The sequence below is a fragment of the Eutrigla gurnardus genome, assembly GCF_963514095.1.
Source record: "Eutrigla gurnardus genome assembly, chromosome: 8".
In the NCBI taxonomy this organism is placed as follows: Eukaryota; Metazoa; Chordata; class Actinopteri; order Perciformes; family Triglidae; genus Eutrigla; species Eutrigla gurnardus.
The window spans coordinates 23,732,618-23,745,161 of record NC_139922.1 but is presented as its reverse complement, the minus strand read 5'-3'; the positions used below and the strand labels follow the sequence as shown (position 1 = coordinate 23,745,161).

Sequence of the window (12,544 nt, the reverse complement as noted above, 5' to 3'; positions counted from 1 at the left end):
TAAGTAATGCATTCTTCAGTGAGACCCATTGTGGTTTTGTTCTGATGAAAGAGCATTTCCGTTTAGCTTGTGTCCAGATACATGGGCATTTACCTAGAAAGCTCCTGTGCATGCTGCTTATTTGATGAGTGGAAATGTGGCACTCCTAATTAAAAGTACACCTGTGGCTTCCCACTTCCCAGTGGGACGCACTCTTCATCCCCACACTCTAATTTGCAAGGGCAATGCCCAGTTTGTCCGAGCGCCAATCAACAAAGGGGCTTGATTTGCAGGCCAGCCGCCTAACCCTCACTCTCGAGGACTCTGGAAGCGCTCCACATTGTTCTTGATATATGATGTTGCATTTCCTCGTTTTAAAATGCGACACGAAAGACTTCTGGTTCTGCTTAGTGAATTGCTGCCTCTGGTCTTGAATGTTCAGGATTTAGAGTGTGTGTTAATTTCTGCTTAACATTCAACATGATTATTTTATGCACATTGTCATGAATAACTTTTCACATAGTCCGATGTTTTGGATTCAGTGACAGAAATACGTGTATTGGCAGTTAGATGCCACTCTCATATCTGTCTGTTCAGCATGAATTTGGAGCCACTAGCCAGTTAGCTTAGCATTAAGAGAGGAAACGGGGAAAACATTAAGCCAGGCCCTGTCCCTGTGTTTTGATCTGTACAAAACTGAGGTTATGTGCTAGAACTATTTATGGGCCGGGCCAGCAACTGGGTTTTTTAATGTATTAAACTAATTGTGCTAATGAAGTTAATTGAAGAGCTTGAGAGGTGGTGGTTGGCTAATGTTGTTACCTTTTGGATCAGGTTAGCTGTTTTTCTGTTTCTAGTCTTTATTCTAAGCTAACTACCTGCTGGCTGTAGCTTCATATCTAACTGACAGTGGTATCAATCTTCTCATCGAACTATGGACAAGAAAACACCAAAGTATCCCTTTTACATGTCTTAGTATTTTCAGCATTTGAAATTAGGTGAAATGTTTGCTGTGTCTGACCACACGTTAGTAGACAACCTTGCAACTTAAAGGAACATTTGATCGGACACTTCCGAATCAGTGGCTGACTCAAATTTCTCAGCTGTGTTTTCCAAATGTTTTTTATTTTACATATGTGTCTAAAAAATCCTGAAGCTGGCTCCTAATGAATGCTTCTCACAGCTCCTGAATTATGCAGAGGCATTTCCTGTAAAACAAAAAGAAACACATCAGCTTTGACTCGATAGAATGCAAATGTGTGCATTTCCCTGAGGCATTTGGGGGAAAGTAATTAAGCAAAGGACCCTTTGTCTTCAGAATGCTTTTTTTGAGTCATTTCATCGCAGGATAAGAAGACTATCTGTCAAGAGGAAAGCTTTCATGTGCCATTGAGTGTGTTGACATGTTTTAATCTTTTGTTCTTCTAGACATTTTCCTCAAAAGTTTTCCGGTGCAACCGGGAGAGCTGAAGGACAAACTGTACGTTGTTAATGAGGAAGATGGAGGCCTGTCTGATGAGCACATCACCTCTCTGAGGAGGTATGACATTGTGCCAAAAAACGCTGATTTGTATTCATTCCTGATAGCGTCCCAACTGAAGCCGAGGTGAACGACTTATTTTTTTTCTTTTTTGCGCCCAAGTTCAGGGGTGGTTCATATGCGTTTTCATTGGTGGAGACAAATCCTTTGCGTTACACTAGCAGCTTAGCAAATCCCTAACAAGGGATGCGAGTCTGGGTGCAAGCAGGATGGTCTTCGGTGTTCTAATACTAAAGAGCAGATGCCAGAACCTTTTACCAAAGCAACTTACTAATAAAAGTTTCATCTCTGGTTATTTGCAGAGATGGAAACTATTGACATGCCCCTGGGAATATAACACTGGAAGTGGGTAAAATGCTTCCTGGCTCTAAACTTGCAGTTTACTCGGTGGCTTTAGAAGCTGACCTCCTGGAAGGCGAGTGATCTAATGTACTGTGTGGAGGATTTTATTTATTCTACGAAAACATAATATATATTTTAATGTGCTGTGGCATAAGCCTGAGGAATACAAATTTGAAAGAACCACTCCCAACAGGTGCTGCAATATTAATGGCCGGTGCAACCCCAGTGGCACATAGCTTGGCTCATGAAAAAGTGAATGCCTTTGGTTTGAACGCACAGAAATAACAGAAGGAAGAAGTCCAACTGAAGTTGAGCGGGGTTCAAACCCGGTACAAGCGAGTAAATGGCTGTTCCCATCAGCGTCTCGCTGTTTTATAAAAGCTGGAGAGGACCGTCGGCGGTACTTGGCTTTTAATCACTTGCCTTTCTCCGGGCCACTGGAAATCAATGTAATGGCTACACTCGACACGAGACGAGTAGCGAAAAACATGTGACGACAAAAACAAGCAAGAGTCAGAATGGCCAAGCATGAAAAACATCCTGTTGGGGGCAGGTGGGGGTTTTGTTGGATATGCAATTATAATTGATATTTGTACACCAACCAGGAAGTTAACATCAGAATGGTTTCCTTGATTTCCTCCAGATTTTAATCTTTAAAGGAGTCATCACCTGGTTTTATACGTATCCAGCCCCCCTTGGATCGCTTTGGATCAATTCGTAAAACTTATTAGAAAAAAAAAAAAAAAATTTAATCAAACATTGAGCTTGTTCTGACCCTTTTTCGTACCGCGATTTTATCACGCGAGATTACGCGCGAGGTTTTGACTGGTCCGGATGTGCATTGTATAATATGTAATGAGGCGCGCGTTGATTCGCCGCAGGAAGGACAGAGCCGGGGGGGTTTGCCTGCATGCAGACTCCAAAACATAATGGCGGCGCTTCGGCGATTTCAGGTAGCGGACGGGGCGGGGTTGGGTGGTGAAAGAGGGGTGGGCTTATGCAAGTAGCCGCCACGGTGACGTCACCGAAGGCGCAGAATCAAAATCTCGTGCTTTAGGAATGCACACCCTTGTGTGCTATTCCTGTTCGGAAAAAGAGCAGAAGCGAAAAAACGGCGCCACTTTCAAACTCCAGCCTTTCAGGCAAGTTTCAACTGAGGTCAAACACAGATATGCATGTTTTAACAAGAGAAATTGCGATTTCCAGGTGATGACTCCTTTAAAGTTTCCGTTTCAGTCACTTATTTGAAATCCATGAAGCACTCTTGTCATTGTATAGTAGTCACGTGGTGAAAGCATCATATTTACCAGCGGACGGACATATTTTATGTCGTTAAGCTTGTGTTTACCACAAAACTGATTCAGGCATGGAACCAAAAAACTATTAAAAAAAAAACCATTCGAGGCGAAGGAACCTCGAAGTGCAAAAATGCTGACTAATTTCCAGGATTTAGGACTTATACATGCAGCATTCTAGAAGGATTTAGCACATAGACCCATTTGTTTACTGAGAACAGATGGGGCTTCTCAGACGTAATAACGTGCAAATAAATAAACTTAATAATAGAAGAAAATGTGTTCCATTTTTGACACCTCTAAAATGTGATGCTGAGGTTATCAGGGAGTCTAAAGTGTTAATAAGTGAGAGATCCCCTGTATTTCACAAGTTGTTTCTAGTCCTATCTCTAAAATTAAAGCTTTACGGTACTTCACATATAATTATATATAGAGCCTATTAAATGCATTCAAGCAGGAGAAATTTGTAACCCCATAGAAAGTAGACCTGTACACATTTTCAACATGCACTCTTTCCTCTTAGCAATAAAATATTCACTATGGCACCGACAGACATCAGCCCTGGAGGAAAGTTTCTACTTTTGTGATTGATGCTTTTTTTCTGCTGATTTTTTTTCTGCACTTTCTATTATTCCCATTTATTTCCAACCATGTGACTATGGTGTAAATGTTTCCTATCTGATGTGGACCTTTAAAGTAGATCAGTATTCCTCTGATAAGTGGATCAAATGACTGTGTTGTGTAATGTGAAAGGGGTAATGTGTAGTTTGCCTCAGCTCTAGAAGTTTAACTTGATGTTTTTAACTCACTACTTTAATATATTTTAGTTGTATGGCACGCAACTTTATTTCCGTTCACTTATCCCTCTCATCAAGCAAAAAAAAAGTGACTGTTGGGGAGCGTAGTGGAGCATTTTAGCAGCCAAAGAGAAACTCAAAATATTGTTTTTTTTGTAGGATCCAGTCATTTGTATTAAGCGGTTTTGGTAACACTTTAGTTTCTTATAAACATGCATATTAGGAGCATATTGGCCGTTTTTAAGCCATTATAAATCACTTACTAATGCCTTATTCTGCCCGATCATATTCTGCAACTACTAGGCCATTAACTACTGTGAGAGTTTTCCATCAATCATTTCCTAATCACTGCTTATTGATAGTGAGTTAGGGAGTTGTTGTAAACCACTTAATAAGAATAAGCGACTAATAAACTAGTTCATGGTTAATATGTGTTCCCTAATCTAACGTGTTACCGCGGTTTTAAACTAAATTTACAACTAGGCATCCAACAAGAACAGCCCACTGATATTATACTTGTTTTATGTTCAAGGTACGTCCCCACGTTGGGCGACGTGGAAATGTACACATCGCACAAAGGACCCGTGACAGAGCTGCATATCGTGGACCAGTACATGATGGAGGTACGGTGTTTAGCCCGCCAACTAACTGGAATTATGAATACCAGAATTAAGATTGTAATTCCCATTGGCTTCTTTGATTTGTGACACCGTGACCCAAGCGGGATCTAATGCAGCTCCTGCTCATGTAGCACTTTCTTTGAGAGGGGCTTGCTGAGTCGACCTTCACCTGTCTCCTCATTCACACGCTGTGGGTGTCATGACAAGCTCTTACCATTCATCTGGTTATCGCCTCCCAGCATACCTGGCAGTCATCTAAGTCTTGTGTAGTTGGCTAAAGGCTGCAGGAGGGGGTAACGGCAGGATCAGCCCACAGTGCCATTCAGGCACCAGTCATGAGGGATTTCATATTCATATTTCATATTTAAGAGATAGTGCGGCATCGCCTATGGCACCCTCATGTACTTCTGGAGGCACGAGCCTTCTTTGCCAGCCTGCAGTCGGCCTGAATGCCACTAAAAAGACAACATAATCAGTCGTGTTTACTGCTGCCTAACTGAAGCATTACATTACATTCAAATATTACATTTACCAGCAACTGAAATGGCATTTGAAACTACTTAATTGCTCACTCCTTTGAGTCTAATGTTATTCTAATTTTCAGTCATTCCACGCATCTCCCCCTAAAATCCATTACATTATTAAAGAAAATGAAAGGGCTAAAACATTCTTTATAAATCATCACAGATTTGCAATTTTCTGCATCATTATTACTTAGTCAATTGCGTCCTCCACATGACATCAACCTCAGCTGCTTTCCTCAGTACCACACTGTGTACTGCCTCATATTACCAGCATGTGTCTGCTAGTGATTTGCTTTAGCGCCTTTTGCTAGCAGTGTGGCTCTAGCAATGTCGGTCGATCTACTGGTTGATAGACCACTTTGGTGGCGACGGGGGCTGGATCACCGTGACATTTCCTACATATGTTCATGGTCTCCAGAGGTAAACTCTTACTGGCTGAAGCGAACCCTTATCTAGCACCAGTGAAAGTGAAAGTACTGGATGGATTACCATGCAGTAAACAAATCCCGGTCCCTCTCAGGAGCTTGACTTTCATCAGGTCAAATTTAAGTTATGTTGGCATAATGATGTTAGCATCGTCAGTGTTATTAGCATTTAGCTCAGAGCACCACTGGCACAGCCTCGGAGAGCTGCTAGCCTGGCTGTGGACTGGTAAGTACTACTAACTACATTTTTCCGCCGCACTATTGCATTCGAAGATGCAACTTTGGCCGGATGGCAACCATTACGCACATTTTTATTTGAGTGAGTAGAAAGTGAGTAGGTCACCCAGAGCTCTACGATGGCTTTGATTATCTGGGGCTTCACAATGTGTACAAAGCAGTAGTAGTGGATATTTCAGCCATGATTGATGAAACCTCGTCGGTGTCTTCGTAGAGGTAAGCCTCTCCCCTCCTCCCTGGCATGTCTCGCACATTATTACGCGAATAAACACCAAATGATCCCACGAATAAACACAACTGACCCCACAGTCAAATTCCCGCTTCGAGTTTGGTGTGAACGCACATTTCTACATTTTCTGTCCAACAGTTCATAATAGTCATTTCCTCTGCACATGTCCGTGGAGGACACAAGAGTGGCATCTAAGAACAAATCTAGAGCATCTAGAAAACTAAGCACTGACCTTTTCCCTAAGATAAATCAAATCCTAACAATGCTGTACAGGCTTTCTCTGAGAGTGTTGCACTAACCTGTATATGGAGGTCTTTGTGTGTTCCTAAATTATGACCGTCATGCTTTCTCTGGGAACTTAAATCCGGCGCCGTGCCAAAGCAGAAAGAAGAGTATTCTTTTTTTTTTTTTAATCTCATATTTGGTGAACATGAGAGTTTGCGATTATGGATCTGAGTAAATGTCAGTAAAAATACCTGAGAATGTGACTACTTTAAACCCGGTGACTAATGTGTGAACACATTCTTTGCACAGGAGGAATAAAACTGCAAATTGGTAACTTGGCATAGAATGAGTGTGATCCGTTAACCTTGCATTCGAAATTTAAAATGCGTCAGAAAATGTGACAAGACACCGAAGAGCACGGTGCTCGTGGAGGATGACATTCCGGGATAAATAGCTAAATGATTACATGGTCTTGATTCCTAACACTAATCCTAATACATATCCTTAACCCTCCGTCAGACCGAGTGCCCTTTGGCTTTGGGAGATGCTACCTGAGTGAGACAGTCTGACAATGTGGAATGATTTATTAGAAGTTAGCACCGACTCAAAGGTCGACTAGGCAGCTCACCCAATCGTTTTAAGGTGTCAAGCCTTCAGTTTCTCTGTTAAATCGGCCTGTTGACAGGCCTGCAGCACACAACTTTTGCCTGAGGTAATCTCACCGAAGAGCTTGAGAGTGTGAGAACAGGCTGCAGCCATCAAACAACTACCTGCCCGCGGCGCTGCTTATTAGACCATTCTGAATAATCACACGGAAATGGGTTGTGATGAAGCGATAACTGCCCTCTCTTCTGTATACACACAGCTTATTACACTCACCTTTTCTCCCTGCCGCAGATGTGCAACATCCCCCGCCTCAGCACACAGCTCGACCTGCTGCTGACTCTGAGAGAGCTTCCAATCAGCATGAAGGACCTGCAGCCTGTGAGTTTACACCATGACTTACACAGTTAAAATCAAAGGTTGAATCAGCTGTTGAGGTGTTTTAAATTCTGTTACTTTCCCTCAAGCTGAAAAGGGTAAAATTTAGTCTGTAATGCAAAAGCTAAAGTGAAGATATATCGTGGATTTAGACATAAATGAAAAGAACAACTGGGGACAAACTGACATTAATACATGAAAGCTTTTCTCCCCCATCCAGTTTGAATTTTCACATTTAAGTGGTGGGTGAAGTAGTTTCTATTCTATTTGCTGGATGTTAAAGAATCTTGAAAACAGAAAGGTAGGAGAGGCACTTTAAGACACCTCTCTTCATTTGACGGAGAAGGAAAGATGGATCTTAATCAAATCAAGTCCCATTATTCTGTAGGTGGTGAGAAACATAAAAAGGTTTTTTTTTTTTATATCTTCATCAGAAACCCAATAAAAAACCCACTTTGGGGTTTTTTACTGGGGAGAGTCGTGGAAAGATTCATGAATTTAACGTCATTCAACAAACGTTTGGACTCTCTTCAAAAACGAGCACTTTTAAATGAATGTTACATAATAAAGAAAAAACACAAAGTTACTATTTAAATATATATGTTTATTTGTAGCATATTCTTAACCCTTACACAGGAAGCCAACTGTTTAAGGCTGACAGCATCTGGACATTGCAGGTTCATCATTGGACTAATTGTCTTATAGAGGAAGTTGTTTATTGGCATTGAAGACCGCAGGGTGTGAAGATATTGCAGTCTGACAACAATACCTCCCGGTTCCACAGCTGTTTTTTTCCCCCCTTCTTTTTATGCGATTCTCTCAAGCCTCTGTTCCTTTCTGCATCAGTGCTTCAGTCCTAATCTCTTGTCTGCTGACTGTTTGAGAATGATGAGAAAGAAAGGATAAGAATGATGGCTCTGTAATCCATTGAACGTGGCAGTAATTTATCTTTGTCTAAAAACACAGAGGAAAACATATCGCGTGTTGACACGATGACTTGACTAGATTAGCAATTTCATTACGTTTCAATTTAGTCACGGCTTTTTCTTTCTGCTGCATCGGTATATTTATAAAAAAAAAGGTTATTTTTACAAAACTTGGTATTTGTGTGCACTCTGTGATCACACAGTAACAAAATACAAAGTGTTCAAACAGGAAGAGGTTAGCAGGATATTTAAAATCTTTTAATTCTCTGACACAACAGACTTCTTAAGGCCCAAACATAAAAGAGGATTTACTTGTCACCTGACGTACACAAGAAAGCTTTAGGAGAGAACAAGTCACCACCTGGGGGGATGTTTCTCACCCATGATGTGCTTGTTGGTGCTTCGTCTCCTTGCCAGGATGTCAGCTTTTATTCCTCACATTGGTCCTGGCTTCTTCTTTAAACTGTTTGCTGTGCTCTGTGTGCAGCCATTTCCAAATATAAATAAGAGAGGCAAAGACACAGAACCGAGCCCAGCCATGCATTAGACAGGGAGAGCTCTGGACAGGGAGGCAACCCCTGAAGCTGTGATGTGTGATACTGAATGGTAAAACTCAATGTAGTGTTCTCAGCTCTTTTGTTGATTGCTCCTCCTGTTTCCAAATGAAATCACAATGACAAACACAAGTTAGAGGATCTTAAGCTCCGATGTTCTTCTTTGTGTCATGTGTCAAAGTGGAATTCCAAATGTGGAATGAGGTCACTGTTGTCCCCTTGTGGCTGTTCGGGGGGGGAAAGCAACCAAATGCCACCTCCGAAGAGCGGTGCACAGCTGCTTCCCTGAGCTTTTCAACAGAAAGCATGTGGGACCGTCTCCAATGCTGGGGATGAGAGGGTCCTGAATGGGGCTTGAATTGGGGTTGTCGATGATCAGGAGGTGGAGCACGAGGGAGAAATGAATAAATCAGAGCATTCAGAAATGTAAACAAAGCTCCTGCCAACTGAAACACACACCTCCTGCTATGCTACTGCTCTGCTGGCTGTGACCCACAGGCTTTACAGCGTTTACACGATGGGAGGTGAAAGCTATTTGCACCAAATCACATTTTAATTGGACACATTTATGTGCACAAATTAATGTTCAAGATCAGGATGCTGAATTCGATTTTTGGAAAACATTAGCTGTTAGCTGACATGATTAGTGCCTCGCGAGGTGGTCAGCTGTGTCTGCATGGCAGGTTTCCTTCAGTATTGCAAACCCAGCGTAACGTTAGCGTTGTGAGCGCGTGTGATGGGAATTAAGTCAGCAGTGACATTACAGCCATGTAGCCAAGCAGCAGTGCAGTTTATTTGTCAATGAATAAATGCTGCAACTCCTGAAGACAAGTTGCTGTGTCTTGCTTGCCACCTGCTGATTAAAGGGAAGGGGGTTAGCCCTGAAGTTAGCGACCACTCCCTTCGGCTGAGGCTCACTTAAGGTGGGCCAACCTTTGAGGTGAACCATTATTTACCCTTAAAGTGACAAGCAACAGAGTATTGCTCAACTTATTGTAAACATTTATTTTAACCTTAACTGATAGCCTTTTCCATCCAAATTCTTATTATTGGTATATCAACATCATCATCTAAAATTAGCATTAAAATACAGAAAGAGAAATGTTTCATATAAAACACTCAAATACAATTCGACACATATTTTTCATATACCAAGAGATAAGTGAACAATTAACAAAGTGAAATGGAATGAAAGCTGTTAAATGTATTTTCATTTCAGTGTATTTAAAGTAACTACATGTTTACAACATCATGTTTGCAATTGTTTTTCACTTTTTTAGTCAACGTTAATACTAAATCAGATGGCACTCTAAAAGCAGGTCATATGACTTCATGAGCTGAGCCGTTTCATGTATGATTCATACAAACTACAGTAGTTTGCTACAATGGTGCAGATGGTGCTTTGCAAAGCCAGTAGATATAATGTAGCTCGATATCTGCTTGCTCTTCTGTGTAATCGAGGCTGTCCCACTGGCAGGTTTTGGGAAGTTATTCTTAAAACAGGAGCATATGGTGCAATTGTTGTTGTTGGCTGGCTTTTAGAAAAGCTAACTCTTTGTCAAGGACTATGATTCCCATAGTATCAACTCCCTTTTCTTCCAAAACACCATTGACAAAGCCTAAAACCCCCACTTTCATTTGTTTTCAGCTTTTCAGTATAATTCATATCCATATTCAACAGGATCTGTTCAGAACTGGTTAAGCAGGGAAAATGTGCGATATTCTAGAGGTTTTTTTTTGTACTTGACACAATTGCATACCAAATAATGTTCTTGCCAAACAACAAGGCTCTGATTATTCACGTTATGAGGTCAAATGAGGCATTGTGAAATTGCTGTTTATCTTGATAATGTAAAATACTAAAGCCTTGAGTTATTTTTGTCTATACTCTGCCAGCTCATACAGGCCCGATGGATGGATTATGGAACTAAATTATTTTTCTCTGTGCCTCTGTGTTTATCTTCCAGCTGATTAACCAGAAGATCAGAATGTGCACGCAGCTGAACAACTGCAGGTCATTTGTTTCAGTGCTGGAGTACCTCCTCGCCATTGGCAATTACCTCAACGAGAACGCCAGGAAGGAAAAGGCCAAGGGATTCCGCCTCTCCTCCTTAACGAAAGTATGACTCCACCACCGCCTGACCTTTTGATAGAGATCCAACACAAGGCTAATAAGACTACTCATTGATATACACAGCAGGGCTTCTCTGCACCGTCTTTCAACTTTCCTTCTGCTCAGGTTCTATTGGGTCTCTGACAATTGTGCGACTGTGTCGCTGCCTGGAAATGAATTAATCTACGCAAACAAAGTGTGGCCACTCTTGGCTGAATCTCTCAGAAGTGAACCATCATTATCTGCAGTCAGTCAGTGGAACATTTTTACTAATGCAGAATGTATTTACTGAACTTGCATTAGAGATGTTTTCTGGTTTATTTAAAAGGGATAACTTGACATTTTTCAGAGATATGCATAGTCGCTGTCTCGCTGAGAGTTAAGCCCCTTTCCGACTGGACAAAAAACCCAATAAAACCGGCAAATGACTGCAGAAGTCACAGGTATTTACTGGCTCCAGCGATGGAAACATGATACCTGGGTGGACATGCCCTTTTCCAGCATGATGCTATGTGGTATGCATTAAAATTAATATAATATAAAATCAACATAGATTTTGACCATAATTATAATTTATTAATCTACAAAACAAAGAATATGCTCTCCTAAAAGCCACCAGACTCCAGTCAGACAACAATAATTTTAACCTCCCTAATAATTGTAAAACACACTCGACAGAAACTAAATCAAAATCATCCAAACTTTCTCTTAAAATACAAAAAACAAGTAGCCACCATAACATTTCCATCACCTTTGTGACATTGAATGTGGCTAAGCCTATTTTTGGCAGGTTTTTCCGTGTTTAAAAACCCTCATGTAGGCACTGATTTTGGTGGAAAACGGTTATTAGATGATAAGATCGATACCTATAGTGCCAGGAGATTGTTAGCTTAGCTTAGCATGAAGGTTGGAAGCTGGATCTGTCCAAAAAGATATAAAAAAAAAACATTTCAAGCAAACCAGATCCATTTCTCAGCTGGGAACAGGTACTTTCTGAAGGTTCTGCTTGTTGTCTGAGAACTATATAGAGCCAAGAAATAGTCCAGCACATTTTAGTATGGTGTTCTCAGCAAGAGAACGAATAAGCATATGTGCCTGAATGGTGAACGTTCCCTTTAACGTTCAGTAGTTGGTGGATGTAAAGTTTAAAGTCTTGCCTGGGGTCTGTAAGAGTGTTTTCATCCTTTCTCTGAATTTAGTTGGAGCCACTGACTCTTGTTTGCCGTCTACTGGGAAGGTTTAGGGGGCAGTGCTCTTGGCACTGAAGTAAAATGTTCTGTGCTCCATTTAATGAAGCCGAGGCCTTGTGTTCCCTCAGAGAGGTGTTTCCAGGTCTAATTGAGGAGAGTAAACTGTTGCTGCTTGAGACAGACTCTGAGCAAATTAATGGCTGACTGCTCCGGAGTAAAATGCACCAAGGTTATTTCAGATCTTCTTTTAATTTCTTGAATTTTTTTACTCGTGAGCACCAATACTTGGTGCGTGTCTTGTACATGTACTCCTCAGAGACCGGCCAACAACATAACCTAGAAGAAAACCTGCATTTCAATTAGGTGGCCCCATCAGGGGCAACATGGCCCCAATTTTAGAGTCATAATATCACCACTATATTCAAATATATGAAAGGAGTCAGTTAATGCTACTACTAATTACTCATGACTAATAAACAAAAATGCCATACGCCATATGTAGGCATTTACTTGAGGTCTTATGAATTTGTTTAAAAATATATAAAAATATATTTATAAAACGTGTGA

At 41.1% G+C, this 12,544-nt stretch overlaps 1 protein-coding gene across 1 annotated transcript in view; it reads left to right on the top strand.

Annotated features, from left to right (window-relative positions):
* Positions 1 to 12,544, top strand: part of LOC311017859 (uncharacterized protein) — a 29,616-nt gene that overhangs the window by 6,834 nt on the left and 10,238 nt on the right. Inside the window, exons 9-12 of the mRNA XM_084016486.1 lie at positions 1,408 to 1,519; positions 4,486 to 4,576; positions 7,111 to 7,197; positions 10,642 to 10,794. Coding sequence (XP_083872612.1) covers positions 1,408 to 1,519; positions 4,486 to 4,576; positions 7,111 to 7,197; positions 10,642 to 10,794 — 443 coding nt within the window. The remainder of the gene's footprint in view (positions 1 to 1,407; positions 1,520 to 4,485; positions 4,577 to 7,110; positions 7,198 to 10,641; positions 10,795 to 12,544) is intronic.